Here is a 26,416-nt window from a genome sequence, read left to right as displayed (position 1 = left end):
CAGTTAAAATTATAAACTATTTTTGTATGAAATGGATAAAAAATGAGGAGAATTCTCTAGCTAGATTCTGGGTTTAGCGGTAAACGCAGTATGCTTGTAACTAAACCAAGTGTAACACAGCCAGCTTTATATCCTGTGAAATTTCCAAATTGTACAGTGAAATCAGGCCAGTTTTTGGCAGGAGCATGTGGGGTTTATTGTTTCAATCTGAAACTAAACCAAAATTAAGCTATGCTGATTGACTTTAGTCTGAGAACACGAAGTAATAAAAAATCTGTAAACTTGCTAAAATAGGGCTGGCAATTTCCTGCATTTTATCTGGTTATTTAAATCCACCCCCAAATAAACATTTTTTGACTCAAGAGAAAGTTTGCAGACTGAGAACTTTAGAAAATTTCTCTCTCTCACACACACACTAATTTCACAGAGAAGGGGTTTGTTCTGTTATTTTGTTAACGTAAGTAGCAGGCAGGAAAGCTCTGTAGCAAATGTACATTCATTAAGTGATTGAATTTTTAAAATAAATTGTTTGGAATACACATGCTATCCATTAAATAGTTAAGAGATCTTCTAATTCCTCAAATATCTGGACAGGACAAGGCCAGATTGTCAGTTTTCCTGTGCAGACACACTGTGACAACGTGATGCTATCAGACGACATTTTAAACCCGCTCTATGTGGTGAGTTCGAGGTGCAGGGAACGGGCACTCGAGGCCCTGAGGAGACAAACCTTTGAACAAGGATTAACCTCCAGTGGCTCTAAATAGTCAGTGTCACATTTGTTGATTTTCACTAGGCATTATATTAGCGTTACTGTTTCCTAAATACATGATGTTATAATATTTACCTTTTCTGAATCTGCGTCTCACTCCTTCCTGCCCCGGGAATGGCAGATGTGCAGGATTGGTTTTGCCATGAAAACATGAATTTTAAATGAGAGAGGACAGGGAGAAGCTCGTGTTTTCCATATCACCGACATGATTTTTAATAGGGCTGCTTCTGCTCCTCCAGCTGCAACGGCACTGTGGAAGGAGTGTCTGTCTCCAGAAACCCTTATTTCCTCCCTGCCAAAGAGAACCTCTAGTGTCAGAGTCAAAGCTGGCCATCAGTTCTGGAATGAAGAAAAGAGACTAAAGTCCATTTTGTCTGCTGTAGGTGAAGTCAGGCTCCTCAATCTCAGTGTCTGTTATGTCAGAGATTTTGGAGTGTGTCCTTCCTATCTCCTCCAGGGCACAGGCTAGGGAGTCGAGGTCACCGTCGTGCTGATGCCGGGCTTCCCAGAGGTCCAGAATGACGGCGGATGGGCTGCTCTGCGTAGCAAAATAGGAGAGATTCCTAAAGGAGGGGAGAAAAAGGGGAAACAAAAGGATGAGGACCAGTAAATACTGTAGCTACCATGAAGGTGAATGTGCCCTCTGTTCTGCCTAGCTCTGTACTTGTGTTTAAAAACAAACAAAAAAAACCTTCAGCAAGACCTAGATGAGCTGAGTGGAGGGAAACCTCCAGAGGACACACATGGATGCGTTTATTCTTCAAATGTCAGTGGCTCAGTTTAGCAGAAGGAGAATGAACAAGGGACTTGCATGTTCTGAGGTACGTGAATGCTGGCCAGCAGTACCACCCAGTATAATTTAGAAAACAAGTCAGTTCTGGAAAGCATCACTAGTAAACTTGGCAGGTTTCAGGGAGAGGAATTTTGTAACTTAAATTGATGCTTGTGATTATGTGAAGATATGACATCTTTCAATTTGGAAATTTATATTTAGTTAAGACTTTGCAGGGGTGATATTTGCAAAGAATTTCGTAAAACAAAGTGTTTCTCTTAAACACATTACCCTATAACTCCTTCTATTTATGAGCTTTGGACACAATCATCTGAATAAATACACTAACTTCACATTCAAAAGCATGGATGTTATTTATAGCATTTGTATTACATATAGATACAGATCTATAAATAAGTGAAGAAACAGAAAAAACTTGTAGTGCAAAAAAGGACATTTGGACTTGAATGCTGCTCTGTTTTTTTTAAACCAACTCCAAGACAACTGAGTATTTGCTGCTGACCATTTTTGGACTGTTACTCATCAGTAAAAGTTCTCAAGCTTCACGAATTACCTTCATGAAGTCAAGTACTTATGCTCTACTGTCTGGTTTTATAACTACATTTTGGTTGTTTAAACTGGCCAACAACTTCCTTTTTCTATCTATGAATTAGATTTTATAAAAACAGATATTGAAAAGACCCTACCAGGTATCTCCAAGACAGGACCCAAAGCTAAAGGGCTACCAAGGTCTTACACAGGTCAGTGCAGTCTCCTTAGCACACTGCTCTCTGTTTCCTGAGGAAGAAGAAATCTCCTCCAGCTGCCTCCATGCATGAGGAACGGAAGCCAGGGGAGATTAACGTGCCTAACAACAGGTAGTAAATGCTGATAAGTAAAGCAGAATTTTCTCACTCTCTCACTGCTGCAAGATTACAAATTACTTTTTTTCTTTCGTTCAGATATGGTTTATTGAGATTCCCATGCAAAGCAACAAGTCAATGAAAAGTTAATTTGCTTGACTTGACTTAAGTGTTCCTCTACCCTCTTGGGAACATATTTATGGTGTTTGTGACAATCAGAAAATATTTCTGCGAGTGAACTGCCTCCACCAATTTAATTTAGCCAAGCGGAAAAGGCAAAAAAAGTAGTAAAGTAGTTTTTACAGCATCTTTCAGTTTTAATAATCATAATATTATTACTCCTAACAGTAGACCATGACTTTTTAAAAAATATGCATTTTCCTTTAAAAAAAATAAATCTGCAAAACGTGTAATTCATTTTGGAATACAAAACATGTAGATAGAAGCCAAGGCAACGGGCTGTACGATTTTTCTGAGAGAACATGGATCCTCCTAAGCCCTTTGAGCCGCTGCTTTCACAGCACACAGCAGTGCCAAAATCCGTCTGCTGTCCTGGACTTCACCCAGACCCCACTCCTGTGGGTGCACAAAGACAAGGGCCAGGCCAGAACAAAGGAGCAAACACCAGGTGGGACAGGGCCCACGGGTTTATTCGGAGGAGAAAGCAGTTCCTGTTTCCAGCAGCCAGTCATACACAGAAGAATGGAGGAACTACAGTTTATCCAGGAGAGTAAGGTAGTTCATTACTGTGCACTCATCTTTAATATCAGCAAACAAACAAAAAAACCATAACGCAGCAAATTATTCCCATTGCATATGTAAATGTTCACCTTTCAAAACTGCCTCCCATTACCTGTTAATGCTGTTTTTTTGTGCTAACATCTGCCAGTCTTTGCCTTTGGCGTTGGGCGTGTCAAACGTCGCACAGATCCGTTGTCTGATGGAGTAGGGGATTTTGAACGCTTGCGGACCCATCTGTGCCGGGAAGTTGCTGTCATCATGCGCAAAGAAAGCGATGGTTTCTCTTTCATTCTACACAGAACATAAAAGCACAGCAGTCAGTCAGGGCGCAGGGCTTTCTGTCAGCCCTGGGTCTGTTCTACAGGAGTAACGCCAGCGTCCCACCACACGCGGCTGTCCAGGAGCGGGGAACCCGGTCATGGTTTCTGCACAGCCGCATTGGAGGGAGTGCGGCAACAAGCGCAGGCAGTTCCTCTCTGCACTGCCTCAGCGTGCAGGGACGCACCTGCAGCGAGCCGGGCTGCCTGGGTGCCAGGTCTGCTTTTGGAGGAGAAAAATCAAAACCTGAGCCTGAGGTTCCAGCTGTAGTTTGTAGAACTGACAACAGAACATGAAATAGCTAAGAGCTATTTTTCTGATTTAAGCGGGAACTTCTAGGACATCACAAGCACTTATGTATAAAACCATTTAAAATAGTGGTGCTTTCCTTCTACAAGCTTCCTCTTTTTGTTTGTTTCTGTGTTACAGAAGAAGTCCAGCAGAGCAGTGATTGGTAGAGGGAACGCCACAAAAGCACATGGCTTTCTAAATCTTCTGCATCTAAATTGCTGAAGCTTAAAATATGGACACAAATCTCTCACTTGTGATTTTTTTTTTTTTTAAACAAACACCTAAATTCTATTAAGTACCTCAGTTCTTCCATATTAAAAATCCCTTTGGAATCCAGGTCGTTGTGTAGATTCTTATCCTATGAGATTACACCAGTCTTGTGTAAGAGTGTCACATTTCCATGTGTTATTCGTTTCAGTGCAGTGCAGCATAAATATTAAATAACGATGCTATAGTCCCTTCATATAACATTTATGACACATTCCAAAAGTCATCCATGCAAAGTAGTAGTGGTGCTGTAGCTGTAGTGCGTGGTCTGACTATTTAAATTAAATATGCAGAACAATGGTAGATCTTCCTACCCTGCACATGTGAGATAAGCCACTGCTCCCTGGTTAGTTCAAGGAATTGTAAAGCAATGAGCAACTCAAGTATGCAGTTGTTATTTATATATTTATTTTATAACCAAATGATCCTCACTCTTCAATCACTTCTTGAGATAGGCATGAGAAAGCCTTCCACACTAGCAAACCTATTTGAACACAGAATTGCAACATGCTCTGGGGACTTGTGGACAGATCCCTTAAAAAAAACAAAAAAAAAAACCAAAAAAAAAAGAAAGGGGAGCAGCAGCAACACTGTATTGAGATATATACAGAATGAAAGAAGTTTTTTTTATGAAACAACAAGAAATAACCAGAAAAACACTTGGCTGTATTCCGAGGATTTTTTTATACAGACTGGTAATTGCAATTTTCTTATCTAGTTGCTGCGTTCTCTGCACAGTGCATTTAGCAATGGGCAAATATCTTTAATCCAGGAGTATTAATGTGGTAAAAAAGGAGCTGTTTTCGTTGCACCTCACCAGCCTGCTTGACTACATTTGACTTCTTCCACCTGTGAGCAAAGCTACAGCCCTTGCAAGACGCTCGTGTATTGTCGTGGTTTTGTTAGTGAGGGGGGGCCTCAGGTGGCAGCTTCTGTAGGAAACTGCTAGAAGTCGCTCCCCTTTGTTCAGTGGACTCGGCCGGGCCTAGGGCGGACCTGCTGCTGGCCAAGGCCGAGCCAATTGGTAGCAGAATGTCCCGTGATAACGCCTCTGCGATAACGTATTTAAGAAAGGGAAAACAGGAAAAAAAAAGAGGAGAGAAGATGTGAAGAAGCTGAGCGGGGGCAGAGGTGCAGAGGGGGAGGCGCAGGCCTCATGGGCCTTGCAGGCCTCACCCTCTGGGCTCTCGCTGGGCAGCCGACTGGGCCCGACTCGGCCCGGCCTGGCTGCAAGAAGTGGAGAGGAGATGAGAAGTGAATAAGATGTAAAAAAAGATCCTGAGAGACATCTGCCAGCCTGTTGTGAGGAACGGCTGCAGACGCCAAGGTCAGTTCAGAAGGAGGGGGAGGAGTAATGCGGCTCCTGGCCAAGATTCCTCTGCAACTCGTGGTGACGACCATGGTGGAGCAGGTTGTCCCCCTGCAGCCCATGGAGGCCCACAGAGGAGCAGAGATCCACTTGGAGCCCATGAAGGATCCCGTACTGGGGGAGGTGGATGCCTGAAGGCAGCTGTGGCCCATGGAGGGCCCGCTGGGACAGCCGTTCTGGAGAGACTGCACCCGTGGAAGAGATGACCCACGCCGGAGCAGTTTCACGGAGGACTGTGGCCCGTGGGAGGGACCCCACAACAGAGCAGGGGAGGAATGTGAGGAGTTCTTCCCCCGACCATGAAGCAGCGGTGTGAAACAACGTATGATGAACTGACCGCAACCCCCATTCCCTCTTCCCCCCTGTGCCACTCGGGAGGGGAAGGTAGTAGAGATAATGTTAAGCTTGGGAAGAGGGAGGGGTGGAGGGAGGTTATCTTGTTCTCTGTCTCATTATCTTGCTGTTTGTAGTAATAAATGAATAGTTTTCCCCAAGAGGAGTCTGTTTTGCCCGTGACGGTAACTTTAAGGATTTCTCCCTGTCCTTATCTCAAACCTCGAGCCGTTTTTCCTTATATTTTCTCCCCCTGTTCTCTTGGAAGGTGGGGGGAGTGAGAGAGAGACTGCGTAGTCTGGTCCCAATCAGGGCTGAACTACGACACGTAGCCAGAAATGTTCTGAGCCAGTGCCCTAACAGCGTACAGGCAACCCATCTATTTTCAGCTCTCAGTGCTCTGCAAACTATTTCAAAACTTTCTGCAAGAAAACGATTACCACCAACTGAAATATAAATTATTTTTAGTGTTGTGGAATCTCTGTGCTTTGATTCCTGCTGGAAATGGAATCTCTAGGGCTTTACAGACTTCTTACAGTTTTGAACAGAGCGTAAGAAACTACACAGAGATAGAAAGGAGAAATATGGGGAGGGACCATGTCTCTTACTACACGGCAGCTTAGAACAAAGCGAGAGAGAACACTTTACCTCTAGAATGGAGGTCTGGATTTGCAGGATTTGCTCATGACCCTTGACTTGGCGGACGCAGACCTTGCAGGACAGCTGGGTGGTGGCGGGGGTGTAGCGCTCCAGCGAAAAGGCGCAGTGCAGCGGTGTCGGGCTGCTGCACCACACGCGGGAGAACGGGACCTCCTGCGGGAGAAACGTGTCCCATGGGAACGGGGAAGCAGCGTGAGAAAGAGAGAGAGAGAGAAGTTGTGACAATCGCAAAGTAAGGTAAAAAAAAACAAACCCAACCCCTGCTTTTTCAGTGCAATTGCTTTTTTACTAACATCCCTGCAAACTCAAAGCAGGACAAAACTAATAAATGTTGACTCAATTGATAAATACTAAGATGTTACATTTACTGAAAGCTTGTATTTCATTTCATTCAGTGACACCAATGATGAGAGACTCATCTAAAATGAAACTGAAGATGCACTTTACTTACTCCTCCCAGGCAGGGATCAGAACTCGAACTCTAATTTGTCTCTCCTTGCCATCACCTTGTACTACAGAACCCAAACCAAGGAACTTACCATCAAGAACTGTACTTCTGCTGTAGGCTAATGCAGCACAGAGCGCGGCAGCATCCCTTCTGTACTTATGTTCCAGCTGAATTCAGAAACACCCACCTGCACTTCACTGGCCATTCTCAGTTTTACCGCTCTTCCATCCTGTTCTGTTCTGTGACTGCTTTCAGAGACTCCTCTGCCTCAGCCAGGGACAGTTTATGGGATGAATGTCCCATGAAATGCTATACACACAACTGTCTTAATCAGAGATTTCTGGCATCTCTGGTTGCCATGAGACTCTAAAAACGTAGGGAAATAGACAGGAGACGCACACAGGGAGCAGCTTGATGTCATTTTCTGAATACCAAAGGTCTGTTCCTAGTCTACTCTCTTTACGCTTTCAGAATACATACTTATTTTTAATTTCCAAACTAACACCAGCTGTAAACCGACTATGGTGTTCTACAGTGTAGCCATTAAGGCATGTAAACAGTAAAAACAATTAAACCAAACATGTTCTCCATTAATTTCAAAATACTGGAAAATACTGGCGAATTGGCAACCTGGAGAATAATGTAAAGGGGGAAAAAAGACTGATATTCATATTTCATTCTATTCTATCTTAGCATTCATCCGTGTGATTATGGGACAGGATGAAACAGCTTCAATGAGCAATTACTCTAACACGAGAAAACTAGTTTAAAGATTTTTACATTACTTTTCCTAGAGGAGGATGATGGATTTTCACATTACTCTGTCCCTTTTTCATGCACTATTTTTCAAATTCTAGAATTGATTTCAATGGCATGTGAAGCTGATCCTTCAAAGAAAATACAATAATTACTATATGCAAATGTAGTCTGGGCATGCATTCTGCTTGCGGTTTTTTCAGCGCTGCATAAAGGGTTAATAAATGACACAGACAAGGACATAAAATGTGCTGCCTCTAGGCAGCTACAATGCCGTCAGTGTTTAATACTGACGGTTAAAACCGAGGGACCAACCAACTCGTCACTTGTTTAAATCAAGTAAACCACGCACTTAACTCCAGTGATCAGTTTGGATGTGGAAGGTCACTGAAGAGTACAGCTCAGAAAACAGGCATTTCTGCATTCTTGCCTTCCTAGAAGCAATTTTTATTGGACTTAGGTTGCAATCTTCTCTATGTCCCTGAAGAAACAAGCTACACACCGGTCATCTGAGAACACACAGCTTCAAAGATCAGCCTCAGCCCATTCTTTGAAGTACAGATAAGACTAAAGGCGGGAGAGTATCACTGTCCTCGTTGCTGCCACGCAGTTCCCTGCTGCTTTGGAGCGGCTCAGGCTCTCAGCAGTGATGCACTAAGTGACCACCATAAGCTCTGCGTTTAGATCCTGAGCTGGGAGCAGCAGCGAGATACCGACAGCAATAAAGAAAACATTAGCAATTTTAGAAGCAGAACAACTGTAATTAGTTTTGTTTTTTTTTTTTTTTCCAGAGTAATCATCTTTGCTTTCATTCAGAGTGGAAGAATCACTGAGCTGCAAAGAATAATGTGAAACAGAATACAGGGGCAAAGCGTGGTGGTACAATGAGTGGGTATTCCAGAAATGCTTTCAGTTTTATTCTCCCTTTATAATTAAGTTCCTAGCAGACAGAGGGAATGTAAATCTTCTCTCAGCTACAGACACTGCGTGCCCCAAGAGACAGAAGATGCTAGGCAGACAGCTGCTTTTAGCCCCAAGGTGCCCGTCCACCTCGCTAACACACTTGCCACAGCCTCTTCCTGCTCTACACCCACCCGGTTTTTAAGGGTTCCCCCTCGTTACTTGGGAACGCGGTGGGAGGGACGCTGAGTACTTGGCATCTGTTCCTGCAGGATGGCCAGGACAAACAAATGCACTTAGCACAGTCTAGAGAAATTCTGACTGCCACCTGCCATGAACTGCTTTATGCCACAGTTTTACATGATGATGAAGTGGGACCTTCACTTATCTGAGAAATCATTAACATAAATCGTTCCTCATTGTACTATCTGATACTGGTTTCACTTGGTGGACCATCACCAGAGCTGTCAACAGAGCTAGGACATTTCACAAAACATTTCACTGAGGGAAATACAAAACCAGTGTAAGTTGTTCTGCAGTTTCTGTTAGAAACAATTACTCTAGTTCTCAGCTGTCCAAGTCATCCAAACCACACTCAATTATAAAATGTAAATATTCAGTTGGTTTCAGTATCAGCGCTGTGGCAGCCCATTCTGGCAGCAGGGTTTTTGCACGTGCTGCTTTTAAACCCAAAGCGGCTGCCGAGGAAACGCGTACCACACCTGCTATGGCCAACCCTCCAGCCGCTTCGCGCCTTCCTCAAAGCATGCACAGCACTCGAGCGTTCCTCTGTGGGCTATAGCTCCCTCGTCTGACTTTGTATTTTTTGTTTTTATCTTGCAGCAATAAATTTAATAGCTACTTTGGACTGTGCCACTTGTGCTAGATTCAGCAAAGTAAGGTCCTTGCAATGCATGAAGATTAACACCGAGAAACAGGCGTTTGCTATCATGTCTCCTTGTAACAGCACCCTGCGCTTCTGGAAACTCTAGGCTATTGCTTGCCAACCGAAAACAAAAATACCCGAGTCTAATATACCATAAGCAATATATTTATTCATAGACATTGTTCCCAGCATTAAGAAAAGTGCTGAACCGCACACAAAATATTTTGAGGCCTCCGAGTCGCTCTCAGACATCTGCATGCACCAGGGACCCACCACAGCAGGGGAGGCAATGTCCCAAAGAAATAGCAGCTTCGCAGAAATTACCGGGCAGAAATAATCCTCCCCAAACTCTTAACTACACAGAAACACGGAGGCTAGAGCAGCAAAAGCTCTTACTTTGCTTATCAGCAAAGCGGTTTGCAGCCAGTACAGTAACTATTGTTTCCTGCAGGCCATCTTTCTCACTTATCATACCGGAGTGTTAGTTGGGTTCTGGGGTCTGTTTCTCCTCACGTAGCTGCAATGCCTTTCTGCAATAATCTTAAACAATAGGAGCAGAATTTCTACTGCGTCCAACACAGGGCAGAGAAAATGTTCACCTCTGGGCAGTGTGACTTTCTATTACATGAAAAGTCTAGGGGATTTTTCACCAAGTGATGTGGCGTTTTTCAAGCAGTCACCATGCCAGGACAAGTTCAATTAAAATTTTCCTGATTTTTTTTTTTTTTTTTTTTTTTTTTTCCCTCTTGCACATGGGACATTTCACACACACGATGGGCCTGTGGAAGGCGTTTTGTCTGCCTCCTAAAGCAATTAGGAGAGATCGATGTAAGATAATCCCACATATATTTAGTTCAAATCTACGGAATTTGAAAAGCACTTTTCAGAAAACAGATGCTTTGTAAATGTGTTTTGAGGGTCAATTTCAGTCTGTCGTGCAGATCTATTCTCCAGGACTGGACAAGGGATCAGGAGACAATAAATTAACCAAAGCATGGAGCTGTGTTTATAATGGGGTGTGAGGCAAAACGCTATTTGTTGTGTTAAGAGAAAACTCCCATGATTTTTTTTACTGCCCAGGAGGTGCCAGTTCTGATCGGTATTTGATGTGTAGTAGTGGAGCATCCTGATACTGATGGGTTTGGCTTTCAAAATGCAATCGAGAGAGCAGAATAAACAAAACACTTCAAAGCAAGCTGTACTCATACGGAGCTGAAAATGATGTGGTTTCTTTTTGTAGCAAAATTATCATTACATTCTTAATGATATAAGAATGTATTTAGATATAGATCTGGGTTTATAAGTTTCAGAGTCCATTACACTCATGTTTTGGAGAACATGGCAATGCATTTACAACAATTTTTTTTTTTGCTAAAATACTGAATGATAGCTAACTGTCTCTCTATACGCTCTGGGAAAAGGGAGATTATCTACTTTAATTAAGTTCTGTATTTTAAAAGACGAGCCCACTCTATGTGCCAGCACGTTGCTTATAATTTCCAGTAACCAATATAATTAGAAATCCTTCTTTTGTTTTGATTTTTACTTTCCCATCCTCAGCAGCCTCTTAATTAATTTAGTACAGAAAAAGTAACCTGCTGTTCCTTAGTTCTAATTCTTAGTGTGTGTGCTGTAATTTGAACTCATGACATTTCAAAGCTTACATTTAAATGGCATTTTCAGCCATATATTCATAGTTACAGTGAAATCAGAATGACAAAGATACATCACAAACATCTTCATGAGTGATACATTTCAACAAGAATACAGGCCTTCTGTTGGAGGGAACCGAAATGAGGGAGAGTACAAGCTTGCGTTTTTGTAAAACTAAAAATTTAAAGCATTCTGTTAGATATGAAATCTGTGTTTGTAAAAACCATAAAGCAATGCACTTTTGTTCCATACTCAAAAGATTAAAACTGCACCTTTCAAAAGCAGAATGGATAATAGTCTTGTTTTGGTTATGCCTACACCAGTGAAAGTTCTTACTTCCTCTGAATGAAAACGTAAACAGATAAAATGGACAGTTACCTGACACGCAGTAAATGGTTTAATTCTCCAAAGGAATGGAGGGATATCAAGGACGGATATCTGAAGACTGAAGGTATTCCCTTTGAAATGCAAAAGCTTTGGTTCCTCCAGTAATTGTCCTCCTTGGAGCCTTTCATCTGAAACCACTTCCTGCAATGGCAGAAGAGGAGAGAATTTTTTCAGTATTAGGAACAAATACCAAATCTAAAAATTCATCTTTATGTCAGGTGCCTAGTTCACCTGCAGCACATCATGGTACAGCGGTGGAGTACTTCTCTCATGGACCAGATGATGGGCGCTGGCATTTATACGTCACCACTGGAGTTAAAAGGATGGTTTGGACACTGTCAGCTCGATTTCCCTGTACGTACCGATGGTACTTGTGACACAGAGTTTTCTTGTTGGCTATCCCAGTGTCAACACCCACACAACTTCAGAGTGGGAGCACAGTACTTGGGAAGGGAACTGTAAGGGTGATGCAATGCAGTAGCGGCTGTCCTCATGTTTTGGGGTTTCAGGTCAAAGCTAGCCAGGTTTATTTTTTATTGACAGTTACCCGTGTTTGATTGTTACTATGTTATTGCATCCCACAGGGTCACTATTACAAAGGAGAGGTTTACCAGCAGTTCACTACCCAGAGCGCTCTCCAACATCAGCATGAAGAGGGAAGCAAGGCCCATTTCCAGGTAAAGCTGCTTCCCTCCAAAGAGGAAAACGGAAACTGGTTAGACTGTGGCAGAATTGTAATTTAGTCCCTCTTTGGTTCTGGAATAACACAGCTATCCTTGGTATTGTAATTAAGCTTTTGAATACAAAACCCCTACGGGTTGTGTTTGGTATTCCTCAAACACCTGACATACAAGCCTTAGCAAGACTTTTACTTAATGGACAAGAAGAAGGACAGACAGCGTAAGGCAAGCTTGGTGAAGAGTCTGCTCAGATAGAGCTGAAGTCAACTGCAGTTTTGGTGAGAAGGTCCTCTCAGGACTTAAAAGGGCACGGAAAGCAACACGCCAAGTTTACGCATTAGACAAAATTCTTGAGTTTCACTTCTCCTCTCTTGGGCATTTTCAGAGTTACTGGACAAGACCTTGAGCGCTCTTGGAAGGGCTGATTTTGAGCAGGAATTTGCACTACAGCCCTCTAGAGGTCTGTTCTAACCTAAATTTTTATATAATTCTGTGAATTTAAAACATAATAGTAAAAAAAAAAAAATCACCCCTGCCTGTACTTATAAACAATGTTTATTCCTGTGCTGTTACAGTAAGAATACTAGTGAGGAAGGAAAGCTTGCAGGAGTCTTTACAAATCAGCTAGCAGGCAGTCTTTCAAGATTACCTTTTTTGTCCACATAAATTATATAAAATCTGTGTACATCAAAGAGGTTTAGTGCTTGTCAATAGAAAAGTTATTGTTAGAAGAGCTGCTAGGATCACTGTGACCTTCTGAAAGTATGACAACGGCTGGAGTGTTCTCAAGCTATAATAACGGATTTCTATTGTAAAGCAATTACAAGTGCTCAGTTTGTTTTAACTCCTGGTGGCTGGGTTTATAGAGAAGATCAAATAAGAAAGACGACTTTCCTTTTTTATTTTCAACTGCAAAGGGAGCAACTTATTTCATAACTGATTTCAAAATTCCCAGAATGTGCTGGAACTTTTTTTTTTAATGTACCATAATTGTATGCTCTACCTGTAATAACACACATGGTCCTCAATGCCACGAACGTCAGCAGGACCATGGCAATCTACAAAGTCCAAAGGACTTGGTTCTCATCTTTTGAGAGGCAGGAGTTTCCCAGCACACCAGGAACTGCACAAAGGGCAAGTCAGGTGTCAGAGAAGTAAGGTAAGTGTTCACACAGTGACAAAGTGAAACATCAAGGACTGTGTATCTTACATAGGATTGCGCTGTGAAGGATTAACAGCATCAAAACTTGGTAAGCCCAACTCTGATATTTTATAAAAAAAATAAATCTGTATTTTCTGTGTTCACCACTTAATATTTACACCAGCATGAAGCTGATGCAGCATGCTTTTAAGGAAGTACAATTTCATAAATAGACAGTTGTCTCATTATGACCAGACACCCTGTTCCAATTTCTGTGAACGTGGAAAGCTGGTCATTATTCTTCTAACAATTTTCTACAGAAAAGCAACAAGTAACTTTGAAATCTTATTTATTTGAATGTGCGTTAAGAAAGAAATAAGCCAGTCTCCTTCATTGTTTTGCTGAATGTTACAATAATTTGAGAAACAAGATGGTATAGTCAAATCAGGCTGCTGTGGGCGAGGGCTTTTGTTGGTTTTTAAGTTTAATATCCTGAAGGTAAAATTCAGCATGAATGAATCGTTGAAAGAGGCTGCCCCATACTGTAAGAAGCAGTGTGGGAAAAAAAAAAAAAAGGTTGGTCTGAATAAGATTAATCTCATTGCCATCATGTGGGTGTCTTTCTTAGTTGTGTTGCACAATTTTGTGGGATTTTTTTCTCCATATTCAGAAGTTAAAAATTTTTGTACATTTTTTACAAACCTGCTGCACAACACTACAGGCATACGGACAGGGCACAACCGACACAGAGCCGCTAAAGGCACCAGCCAGCACGGGTTTCTGGTAACCGAGGGGGTGACTCTGGGCTGCCTGCACGCGCTCACAAATGCCTGAGGAGGAATGTGGGACTCGGTTTCAGGAAGACTCATCCTGGAAAACACCGGTAGCCCACGGATTGTGAGAGTGTTATGAAGGGTAGAGTTACAAAGCTGTGGTAAGTCTTTAACAATCCTTTCAGAGGCTTTGCTTTTCTTAGAAGCACACAGACATCAGCGTGTGCTTCATTAGGATTCACGTTTCTATTCTGTACGACAGGAAAAGGAAGGAAAAAATTCATCTGTCACAACTGTCTTCATCTCAGTTCCCAAAAGAAAACCATTTTGTTAAAGCTTCTGAGTTTACTAAAGCTGCAAAAATCAGTGAATTTCAATGTTTTGTCTTGGAATACCGTGTAGAAAAATCATGTTAATTCTAATTGCCACTTGGGGATTGTTTTGTGGGGTTTTTTTTTTTAAGGGGAAATGCACAATTATAATTTAATTTTTGTTTGAAAAGATGGTGAGGCAATCTTGTTCAAAATTGTAAAAAGCAGAGGAAATCCTGAACTGGCTGATGACAGTGTGAGAGTAACGAGCTTGATAGATACTGTACATCAAATGGTAATGGCTCACATTTTCTGCTTGCAGCAGAGGAGCACTCGGCTCCGGGCGCAAGCACGCGCTGCCGTGCCCTGCAGTGGCCGCGGCACGGAGCCCAGCCTAGCACGCTGCTTTGTGCTGCGTTAACCGCGGCTACGCGATGTTTGGTTAGTCTGGAGCGTGGGCAGAGCGGGTTCCCATCTGCCTGGCAAAAAAATGAAAAGCCAGTCTGGCTGTCCTAAAGGTGTGTAGTTTAAGTCCACAAGCCAAACAACAGTGCAGGGAAATCAGGGGACTTCAAATAAGTCATGCAGCAGTGACACACAATATACAGTGCTCTGTATTCAGTCCTTGGAGTTCTGGACTATTGCTGTCGCCCAGGAATAAAGGAATGTTGGTATTCTATGGAAAAATAACTAAAACCAAATTAACAAAGTGAAACCATTTACCTGAAACGCACAAGGTGTGTTATCCATGCAATATACTCTCAGATTGTAATCCAGAGAATTGCAAGAGAGGCAGCCAAAAACCGCGACTTTCAGCTGTCGAACGGCACAGTCGGAGATCGGCTCTCCAATAAGAGCATAAGTTCCAAAGCTGTTTAAGAGAATGTGACAGGCATAAGGATCCAACAGGCAGTAGCAAGAAGTAGTTTCCTCTTCCACAGACATCACTTCCTGCAAAATGAAATTCAAGTTTAAACAAAAATAAAATAATAAAAGCAACAGGCCTTGACAATAGGAGTCATGACATTATTTGTTTATTGTTCAACTGAGATGGAAAGTATTTCTGAGAGCCAGTCTGCACGCTCTTTACTCATGCTGACCTCAGAGAAGGGGAGAAGGTAGACTACATGTTGGAGTAAATGCTCCAACACGTAGAATACCAACGTTCCTTTATTCCCAATTTACCCCTGAGTCAGCAATTGGATTTATGGCTATATAGTGCGCAGAATTCAACGTGTACAGAATAATGATGATATGTAAGCAATCTTAGCATCTTTTTTCAAGTGCTTTTGACTTTCTAGCTATTTTTTTTCCCAATGTCAAGTTAAGAAATTACCTGGAAGATTAAAGTCAATAAGCAAACCTTGAACAACAGCTGGTATTTGACTTCCTTTCAGAACATCCATTACCATTATGTTTACCTTCATCAAAAAACTACCTATCCCACTCTTTAGCCTTTCACGCTCAGCTCTGCATTACAGCATCGTTAGATGAGGTATTGAGCCGCCTGCAGCCTGGTGTTATGCTCCTCATTAACTCCAGAGTGTTTGTAACCAACACCCATGGAGCTGAGCAGGCACTGAGCGCATCTACAGTAGGAGAACTCAGGTGAACTTCAAATGTTTAAATGAGGGCAACAAACAATGTGGTGGTTTAGAGGAGGAAAGGATAGAGCGAGTTATGGCATCCAGGAATGCTTTAACTACTGGGTTTTCCCCCTCACAGTGCAATGACCCGAACAGTTCATCATCAGCAGCGCAATAAAACCTGGTTGACTACGGGTTTGTGTCTGGTTACTGGGTTCTGCGGCTACGCTAACATGTACAGAACACTTCATCGTTGGGAAATTCAGCACCTTCCTAGCCAGTGTGGACTCTGTAATGCTGAGTAACAGTTCGATTCACGCTCTAACCATCCCTTCAGGAGCATTATTAGTAGACTGTCTCTGCAAGTGATGCAGACAGACAGTTTAGTATGTTTGAGATTGCTGCCTGCCAAGCAGTTTCAGCTGAAGAGGGTGAGTGGCCTTAAAAAATGCAGGTGGACGGCCACAAATGATCAAATGCCCATGTAAGGAACGCACAAAGCTTAATTTCCCCAGTAAATCAGGAGCAGAAAATACACATTTAACTGAAAAAGCAAAATATTTCATTTAATGTACACTAATCCTTCAGAGGTTATGAGCACAGAGTGATCACTGAATACAAAGAGACAAGATTTTAAAATCAGCAGGATACTTATAGGTTAAAAAAAAAGTTAAACTTGAAGTGTTTATTTTTAACCAGTTCCATAACTTTCTTTACACCACGATAGATTCTTGTGTGGATATAATGATATGCTCTGAGGTGAGTCTCTTTCGGAGCTATCATCTATCAAAACAATGTTTTAAAAAATAAATGGCTGCTGGCTCCATCGTTAAATGATCTGAGAAAATGAATACTTTCTCGTGTCACATGGGCTATTTCAAAAAGCTGACCCTTTTTGCACATCTTTGCACTAGTTAAAAATAGTTTAGCTGCTTCTTAACAGAATGCAGAATCTTTTTTTTATTATTATTATTTCTTTAAGATGTCTGATGCTATCACTTACATAATCTTTGGCGCCTGCATGAATAAGAGCAATTATGTTCCATCGTTAGTACAAGCTTTAAACTAGGAGTGGAAGTAGACACTTACCTCCCATTTTCCTTGCTGTGTCCTTTTTTTCAAGTGAATATTCCAGTGCTCCAAATTTACTTCTGCGCAGTGTGGTATCGTCAGGGCAAACGGAGTGCTGACAGACAAATCTGAGGGCCCACAGGTTACTTCTGGTCCCAGAAGAACTTCTGTGCCTTCTGGCTGTAGGCTTCGTGTGGCGGGGAAGACAATAACGTCCGTCAGGCTCTTTTTTAATAAATAGTGAAAATTCACTTAACTGCAGATTTTAAAATATTTTAAATCTAATATTAAATCTAAAAAATATGAAAATCTAAGTACCTCGTTCATCTGTTACAGAAAGGATAAGCAAGCCAATTACTGTGCTAATTTTCATGTAGAAGCAGTAGCTGGAGATAAACCAAAACCATTAGGCGACATCTACTCAAACCATTGGCTGGTCAGTTTAGGATTCTGGTCTTGAAAATACATTTCAATTTGCTTAAACAAACACAACACTAAAATTTCTCTATGCAAGTAAGCCTTGCTTTATGCACCAGCTGGCAGTATTACCATCTAATTCTGTCTTCAAAGACTGTCATCAACAATATTTTCACAGGAGTGAGGATAAAACAAATTATGGTTAAAAAACACAGTCTCATAAATCTTTCCAGATTGAGTCTGATCTCCCTGGACTGAACACATATTTATATGCTGCAGAATGAACAAGCTGGGTAACTTAGAGCAGATATCAGGAACAGAAGTTTTTTGCTGGAATGCAGACCTCTGCAGAGCAGGTACGTGCATGGGGGCTCCATTACAGCGCATGGAGATCCCACCAGCACAGCTGAAGTCTAGGGATTCAGCTAATCGGAATGTAATCACCTAGGTTTGCGTAGATTAACGGCTTGATAAACTGTAAAGATAAAGCATCTGACAAGAATCTTCTTTTCTTCTCTTGCATTCAAACCTAAATTTAACCCTGTCCCACATAAATGTGTTTTCCTTACAATCCCTGTGCAGAGTCGGTGACAAATCGGGTAAGCGGGGGATGTTAACCGTGGCCTAGGGGCGAGTCCTTCCATCTAAGTTACCTACAGGCTCTGGCCGATCCTTGGCTGGAGCGAACCAGCAAGATCATCTCCAGCCAGCAGTGCGGAGACTTGCAGATCCCAGTCCCGTTAACCAGGTGACAATTGCTAACTGCCCTGAACCACTCACTAGCTGTAATTCCTGTAACTGACTTCAGCGATGCATCTTGAGGCATTCTAGTTCCAGGAGCAAAGCAGTCGATGGTGACCTCTGTTCCAGCGTGGCTCTGCTTAGTCCTTCTGGCTTAAGCACAATGCCAGAATTATGCAAGCAGGCAAGAGACGTTTCACACTCTAATTCTCGCTTGGTCCAGAATCAATAGCTTTGTTGTTTCTTTCACACATCAATAACCCCTACTTTCTACCAGCATCAAAGCATGCGTATGGTGTTTGAAGGTTGAGTTTAGCTGGTTTTGTCTGCGGTTCTTTAGGAAATTCTAGCTGCAAGAATCATCCTAGACGATCCGTGCAGTGAAGCCCATGTGTATGTGCCCCAGAGACCTTTTGGTTGGGTGTCTTTTTGGAGGGACCACCAGTTCCATCACTGATTTGTTTAGTTACACGTGTCACAGTAGAATTTTCGAATTTGAATTTGATTTCTCTTTAGGATACAGCGAGTGAGTTCATTCCACAGAGAATTGTATCAATTTACAGCAAAACCAGCTGATAATCCCATCACAGTATCTGTAGTATTTTCCCACTACACAGTAACAGTGAATTCAGCACAGCTCTATCAGATCCCCAATCATCTCTGTTCCTCTGTGTCTTTTAAAGTGTACTTCATACCAATCTACCTCAACAGCTAAACGAAGATTAGAAGTGCTAGCTATCCCACTAGTCCTAGATAAGCTAAACACCACGATCCTTGTTCTCTCACACACATTTAAGATGCACAAGGTACCTATTGTGGTGAGTAAAAAACTCTGCAAGAGCACAGGACGTCCTTCTTGTCTGCATCTACCCATCTGCTGAACTCTTGTATTAAATTAAATTCCACTGACCACCATATGATGTGGACAAGATTTCATTCAGAAATTACAACTTGAGCTACTTAATTTTTAATGGTGATACAGCTTAAACTTGTGAAATAAATAAACCCCCCCCCAAACTATGCTCTTTCCCTAATCCCTTATTTTTCCCTTCGCCTTGTGCCTGGCCACACGAGCAATCACCTACATTTCAGGGCTACCTGCGTGACAGACCACGCGCTCCCACAGCAGGTCTGCAGCGTGGTTCAGTGTTGCTCTGCTGTCTGCCCCGCACACGTACACGCAGGTTCCAGTTCTGAGCTGCGGGCAGTTCCTCCCGCCCTCAGGACAGGGAAGCCCAGGGGCAAGAACGGAGGAGGCTCCCTGCACGTCTGTGCAACAGTCAGATTTATTACACCCAGTAATACAGTAATATAGTAATACAGTATTTTGATGGGGGGGGGGAAGAATGTTTGCTTTTGTCTCACTTTACAGAATTTCACTTTAAAGAAGGAAGGAAAAATCTCCCTGTGATAATCTTTGGTTTGGCTTGCTACCTCTGCTTCTGCCTACAAAAAAGGAAAACAGTAGGCAAAATTTGCTGCTTGCTTTTAATTAACCTATTTTAATTCATTTCTGCAGATAAAACAGCTGGGCTTTTTTTTTTTTCCTTCTGCCTTCCTTTTACAGATATCAGAGGAGAAAAAAATTAAAACAGATTTCACTTTAAGTTTTGAAAAAAAATTTAGGCTTTAAAATTTCTAGGCAGCTCTGCATCTTTCAGTTCTTAAAGGGAAATTCCAGCAATAATTTGGCTGTAAGTTACTGTAAGTAAATATTTACTGTACACGCTGTTATTTTCTTCTTTCCACATCTCCTCTTCTTTGATATACTCACCAATTTTTCAGTGCTTTTAGCTGAATGTATGTTTAAGGTGAGCGAGATGAGAGAAATAACTGCTGTAGAGAACTATAACCAGTTGTACAAACCTGCCCTTGATTACTGCTTCTAGAAAGTGTCCCTCCCACAAGCACTCAGAACGAGCTTAATCAGTGAACCACTCCCCGCCTGGGACCGATGCCTTCTGAAATCATCCTGAAATTACTCAATCAGAGCATACAATACAAATTGTTCACTTAGCTATGTCTGGAATGTAAATTATGAAAGGTAGTTTGAGAAAACTAAGGAAGTTATTTAAGAATTTAAGAACTTTTTTTTTTTTTTGCAAAAATACTGTTAGGAGTGCCTCACTGCAGCTTGTAAGACTGGGTGTGAAGGTAGGACCAATAAATTCTGTCCGTGCACAAGCTGAACGGAACAGTTTGCCAACCTCATGCAGAGTTAGGAGCAGCAGAAAGACTCAACGTCAAAAACAGAAGACATGAACTCAAGAGAAGTTTAGATTACAGCAAGAAAAAAAGGTCAGAAAATTTAACTGAAAACCCTCAGTGGAGCAAAGCTGCACTCCAGAATAACGAGCCCTGTTAGACAATCTGCACATACCTGATCCTCAGTGAGTTTAAAGCACCACTGACACTTTTCACTGGAGGAAGACGCGGTCTTGTACGCACAGAGATGCACACAAGACGCAGCAGCTGACTGTGGCAACACCTCAACAAGGGGGACTGCAGAGTGCTCTTCAGTAGCTTATTTCAATTAAATACAATTTGATTATCCCTGTCACTTTTCATCTGACAATCTCAAAAGATTTAGCAGTGGTTCATCCTCCAGGCAAGCGCAGTAGAGAGATTGCTTTGTCCCCAGCTAAAGCACAGTTGTTGAGAAGCGTGGAAGAGCAGCGTGTGGCAGTTAAGGACACAGAATACCTTGCTACTTTAGATGCTGACGTCAGGCACCTAGATGTTCCCCTAGGTTTAAATAGGGAAAGACTCTGGGTTATTGATTTTTTTATTTAAAACCATCATTACTGACAGCAGGAAGCAAGAAGTTTTGTTTAGTCTACCTGCAGCAGTAGAGCTCTACCTAGCACGGGAAAGGGGAGGGACGCCAAGGTGAACAGCCCAACAGAAGAGATGTAAACTGCCGTTGCTGCTGCCTGCAACATGAGTGTGTTCCTGAGAGTCTCATCCAGGCACTAGACTGTCTCTGCCTAGATTCGACACGGTCACAAAATTAAGAAAACCTATTGTAAACAGTAGAGAGGAACTGGGAAAAGTATTTATAACAGCAGGTGGAGGTTTGATGCTGACAGCAGACAGCACGACTCACTGACACTGAACGGTGTAGTCATTTCAGAGGTATCTTAAATAGTGCTTAGTGTCTAGACAGTAACTTGACATCAAATTCCTGTTTTTCTCTCCCATTCTTCTACTACTGTAATTTCAGACAAGATGTTTAAGACTCAACTTCAGATGCATTTTAGTTCTTCAAGTGCAACTTGAGGCATCCTGACCCACTACTGGCACTGTCGTATCTCAGTCTGGCAACTAGACAGTTTTTTACGCCAAGCCCTTCTAGCACTTTTCACCTCAGGCCTTAGAGAGCAGTGCAAGTATCTCCCAAGTCCCTTCAATTCACAGGGAACTTGCCAAGAACCAAACGGAGCAGTTTTCTAAAGTTTTCACTTTAGAATAAGCTTACCTTAGAAACTAAACAATGCAAACTTTTACCTCATTAAAAAAACCCCACCACAAACACCAAAACATGGTTTCAGGGAAGAAAAAACAACTGTCTAAAAACAAAGAATACGTTCTACCAGTCTTGCAGTTCATCACTAGAGCTAGCATTTCATAAGCTTTGCCTTCCCTCTGAATCCAGGTATTGCTTTATTGAGAATGATACAAAGCCTAAAGGAGCTCTCCTCATTTCCTGAGTTACCCTCGATTACAGACCAGTTTTGTCATTTTACTCTCTTGTCGGGTTTCATCATTTTCTGCCTGAAAGCGAGTGAACCAAGCAAACTGAACTAAACTTGGGTTCTGCTGATGTGTGGCTGTCAGGCTCAGGGGAACAAGAGCGCAGAGCGCTTGGATTCTTTACGATCCATGTGTGAAAATTAAAGCTGCTAGGAAGTCTTCTTATGGGAACAGCTATCAAAATCTGCTAAACCCATCTCTTTCTCTGGCCATGTTTATTTATTAAAAAAGGGGAAAATCCATTCTAAAGCAAGTGACTTTGGGCCAAATTCCATTGTCTTTCTAATGCAGAATAATGGCAACTGAAGTCATTACAGTGGAATCGATGAAAAGACTCACATGTGCAGCTGGCAACAGCATCTAGTGCTGTGCATCTAAGAGAACATTTTAAAAGTTTTTAAAGCGTCTAGAAATGAGCTAAGTTTCTTTTGTATGACAGACATTTGCAACATACATGCTGCACCAACATAAAAAAAACCCCTCTGACTTGTATTTGCCATAGTTCTTCTGTTTGTTTCCTTTTTTCTCATCTTGTCTTTGAAATAAGTAAGACACAGCTGAAACCTTGAGAACCTCAGAGAAGTAACTTGTCTATTTTTGAAAATCCACCAGCATTTGAAACATCACCTTCCTGTCCCACCAAACGCAATGTTGAAAAAAACCCCCTACGGATCAAGTGTGGTTTTTTAATGTGCTTCTTACTTGGACTCCTTTTGGGTGACGGCAAGATAGATTTCCCAGGAACTGTCTTCAGGAATAGCTCCATGTGGTATCAACAAACTGACTCCTACGAAAGAGCAAAGGCAGAACTTACCTTTGGGAGAGGCACTGATGTAAAGAACAATGCACAGCTGGCCTCTTATTTACAAGACCTAGAAGGACCATCTACTAGAGCAGAAGAGTGCTCCTCTGAGATAGTGGCTCTGACTACAGCATTCTCAGACGAAAGGAAAATATATTATTAATATGATGCACCGTTAATAATATTTAACTGTCTTATAAAGCCTGGAATTATACAGACTCATGTGCCTAAAAACTTCTTGCTCCAACAGAACTTTTAAATAGTTGACTTCCCATTGTTTTGTGTCACTAAATGACACGGGATTCACAGTCCAGATGTAAGTGAAGGCTTCTCTTCATCCTTGGGTTCAGGCAGACTGCTGAGTACCAGTGGAATTAAACTGCTGTACAGCATACTGGATACAGACTGTGTTTTGCTTGGCATGTGTCACACAGTGCAGAACCTCTGCTAAGTAGTAACGTGACTGTGCTATAATTTACAGTTGGCTAGCTAATTTGATCTTAGATGAATAGGAAGAAGGAAGTACATAAATCGTAAGCAGACCAAATGTGTATTTAAATAAGATAATTGATGGGACTATTATTATATAAAGTAGCTAAATATATGGTACGAGGGACTGCTTCATTCATGACCTGACTTAGTGCCTCCGCCTTTGTGATTTTAGTTCCTGAACATGATAACAATCTGTGAGAAATCCATGTGCTGTATGTGACTGTACACTAAATATTATATCCCTGAGTTATATACTGTTATCAATCTTGTCTAAATACAGACCACGTTTTATGGTAAACTTTAAAGTACCCATTTTATGAAACATGAAAGACAAAGCTCTAAAGCATTTGGTTCAGCTAGACACTAAGAGATAAGCTTGGACACACTAGTCATGAAATCAAAGTTGAATTTAAAGGAGACTTCAAATAAAGGTCACCAGAGGTCGAAAGATACCCTCTTAGCTAGCAGTGGCGGTGTCTGGTGACTTCTGCTCCATCAGCCATGTTGAAGAAGAGAGTATCCAACAGAAGGAATTTTCTTTATCATGGTATGAACATTGTGATGCAGTGCAACATACTGCAGGACGATGACTTTAACATCCTTTATTTGATTCTAATTTGGTGCCATATATTTTCAGCTAATTTAACAAACAATGTCTTAAGTCTAAAATATGCCTCTCAAAAGTCTGAAGTCATAAAACAAACTCTACTTCTTAAACAATGCAAATTGAGCATTTCTGCTGCGATGTTTCAGTGCATAGCCCAATCTTGAAATGCCAGTTGACTTTGAAGTGCCCCACTACAGGAATCTGTCAAGCTGTTACCCAAAAGAAAGAGAAACGGCAAGCCAGGAGTAAATGCTAATGAAAGCTGCACTAGAGTTTTCATTGAGAGTGGAAGCTGCTCTCCAGAGGCGTCTGTTTCTTACACGCTGCAGACTTCAATAACGTAATCGCGTCTGACAACGTTAACGCAGTCAGATGTTGATGTGTGTAGATTCTGCTTTGAATATGACCCCATTATATAAGATGCTGATCCATTATCGACCTACTTTCTGGGGTGCCGTTCTTTTGGACCAGGATCCAAGTAAGCAACAGCTTTGATTAATACGACTTTCATGCTGAAGACATCAATAGAGGCAGCAATTTATAACACTTCAAATAGGCATAATGCCTCTTCACTACTCATCCCAGGCTTTGTTCTGATCAGTAATCTCCTGGGTGGGCAACATGCTCTACTTCCCAAAATTTGCATTAAGAGAGCCCCTACTTTTTCTTTTTGTTTATTTGGTTATAGAACACTACCATCAGACAAAATAAGTTAAATCTAAAATTATTTTATATGCCTTTAGTGAGAAAGGACCTACCCACCTGTGTTTGGAACCACTAAACGGCCACCCAGGTGTCCAAAGATGGCAGCTGTCTTCAGTTCACTCCGTGTTGAAAGAGAAGACAGGTTCTGAATATACATAGCCTTATTTCTAGCCTGTATGGTACCAAAAGCTCTATTATTCCCATGAGGAAAAGTTCCAGAATGTGCCTTTCCGTGATATTCAGCCCTCTCTGTCACTCCCAGGGACACCATGAAGGAACTCTGAACTTTGACTTTGATGTCTGACAGCGGGTTGAAGAGCGAAGACTCCGTCATTAGCTCCTTGTCCATGGGGTCCTGCAGGCAGATGGGTCCGCTGTACGTTCTGCTCACCGTCAGGTCAGGCTGCATGGAGGAGTTCAAAAGCAGGGAGTTACCTGGCAGAATGAAGCAGATCAGGGAGTTAGTTCTGTATTAAGGTCTTAAATCAGAAATCTCTTTCTGACCTATCCACCATTTTCTTTTTACTTGCTCTTCCTGAGTCTCAGAGCTCAAAAATCACATAAGGTAATGTTAAAAAACAGAAACGATGCGATAGATTTAACAGGTTACTATGCTTTCTGCGCTTCAGGCAACTCCAGATTGCATAAATCCAAGAAGGAGTTTCCTTTTTGTTCTGGATTCAGGTTTGTGTGGATGCCTTTTTTGTTTGTTTGTTTTCTCTTTTTCCTCTTTTCTTGTTTTTTTTTTTAAATAAAAACCCATTGGGTGAAAACATCTTCCTGTAGAGCTTTTCCATGAGCTTCCACAAAATGATAGCTCAGGCCTGAGGGAAACTGGGTTGAAAAGAAAATGGGACAAGTAACAGAGGGAAAAATACCACAGGTATTCGTTTGGGAGCATTTCAGTTCAGAAAACACTCTGGAAAAAAGAAAAGGAATGGAAAGATTTAGCTGGTGCAGTCTTTTTTAATTTGTTTTTGTAGGGTTTGTTTGTTTCATTGCTTGGTTTGCAGTAAATAAAACTTTTCTGAAGTAACTGATTTTCTGGTAATTATCTGTACTGCATCCTTGAAAATGGGATCACTTTGAGGGACTGCAGGCTGGGTGCTAACATTATAAACACATTTCTCCAACGAATAAAATTTGGATCACTCTAATCCATTGTCTGTAGATCAATACTGTGCTCTCTTTTCTCAGCAAACCAAACAGAGAACTAGCTTTTTTTTTTTTTTTTTCAGCTGGATTGTTTAGTTTGCAAATGCTCTTATTTAAAAAGCTCCAACTGAAACCGAGCTAACAGTGTCCTGATGTAAGGGGAACAGGCGCACTCGGGTATTCTCAGTGGCCAGAAGCCATGTTTAGAAACATTCAGTCAAACAAACAACTCCCCAGGGTCAAAACAAACTTTCACGGGAAACTGCATGACAAAGGAAAAGGTTACTATTTGAGACTGTCATTAGGAATTACATGATGCTAATTAAAAGCCTGGATCTGTTAATGAATGAGTAAAACATCCTTCAGAAACCTTTGTCTACCACACCCTTTTTCCAATTTCTTGCAATTTAAGCTTGGATGAGGAACATCTCCCTGAAAATAAAGTAACTGTAAAAACAACAATAAAAAATAACAACACCCCCCACCAAACAAAACTCCACAACATATTTCACTTTGCCAAAGAGAGAAGAGACCTGGGGGTACTTTCACACCCCACCCACAATCAGGCGGTCCCGACGTCAGAATGTCAGTATGGAATTAAAAAACCACTGTATTTTTAAGTCATCACCATTTGTGTTCCTCTCCACCATTCCACCCAAAGGAAATAACATTCCAGAAAACACGAGTGCTGTTTTCAGTCAAAGGAAATATTGCTTCCATATCTTAGCGTATCGGTGCCTCTCAGAAGTTTTTTGTTTGTTTGTTT

The 26,416-nt window shown here is 41.7% G+C and overlaps 1 protein-coding gene across 1 annotated transcript in view; it reads right to left on the bottom strand.

Moving 5' to 3' along the window:
• Window positions 1–604: 604 nt before the first annotated feature.
• Window positions 605–26,416, bottom strand: part of UNC5D (unc-5 netrin receptor D) — a 74,409-nt gene continuing 48,597 nt past the window's right edge. Inside the window, exons 9-16 of the mRNA XM_086767728.1 lie at window positions 24,553–24,930; window positions 22,592–22,676; window positions 16,997–17,165; window positions 15,045–15,272; window positions 11,408–11,557; window positions 6,375–6,539; window positions 3,261–3,439; window positions 605–1,335 (exon numbers count right to left, since the gene is read on the bottom strand). Coding sequence (XP_086623854.1) covers window positions 1,131–1,335; window positions 3,261–3,439; window positions 6,375–6,539; window positions 11,408–11,557; window positions 15,045–15,272; window positions 16,997–17,165; window positions 22,592–22,676; window positions 24,553–24,930 — 1,559 coding nt within the window. The 3' untranslated portion in view covers window positions 605–1,130. The remainder of the gene's footprint in view (window positions 1,336–3,260; window positions 3,440–6,374; window positions 6,540–11,407; window positions 11,558–15,044; window positions 15,273–16,996; window positions 17,166–22,591; window positions 22,677–24,552; window positions 24,931–26,416) is intronic.

This window comes from Chlamydotis macqueenii, chromosome 27 (assembly GCF_036417535.1).
Source record: "Chlamydotis macqueenii isolate bChlMac1 chromosome 27, bChlMac1.mat, whole genome shotgun sequence".
NCBI lineage: Eukaryota > Metazoa > Chordata > Aves > Otidiformes > Otididae > Chlamydotis > Chlamydotis macqueenii.
This window is presented reverse-complemented; position numbering and strand designations above follow the sequence as displayed.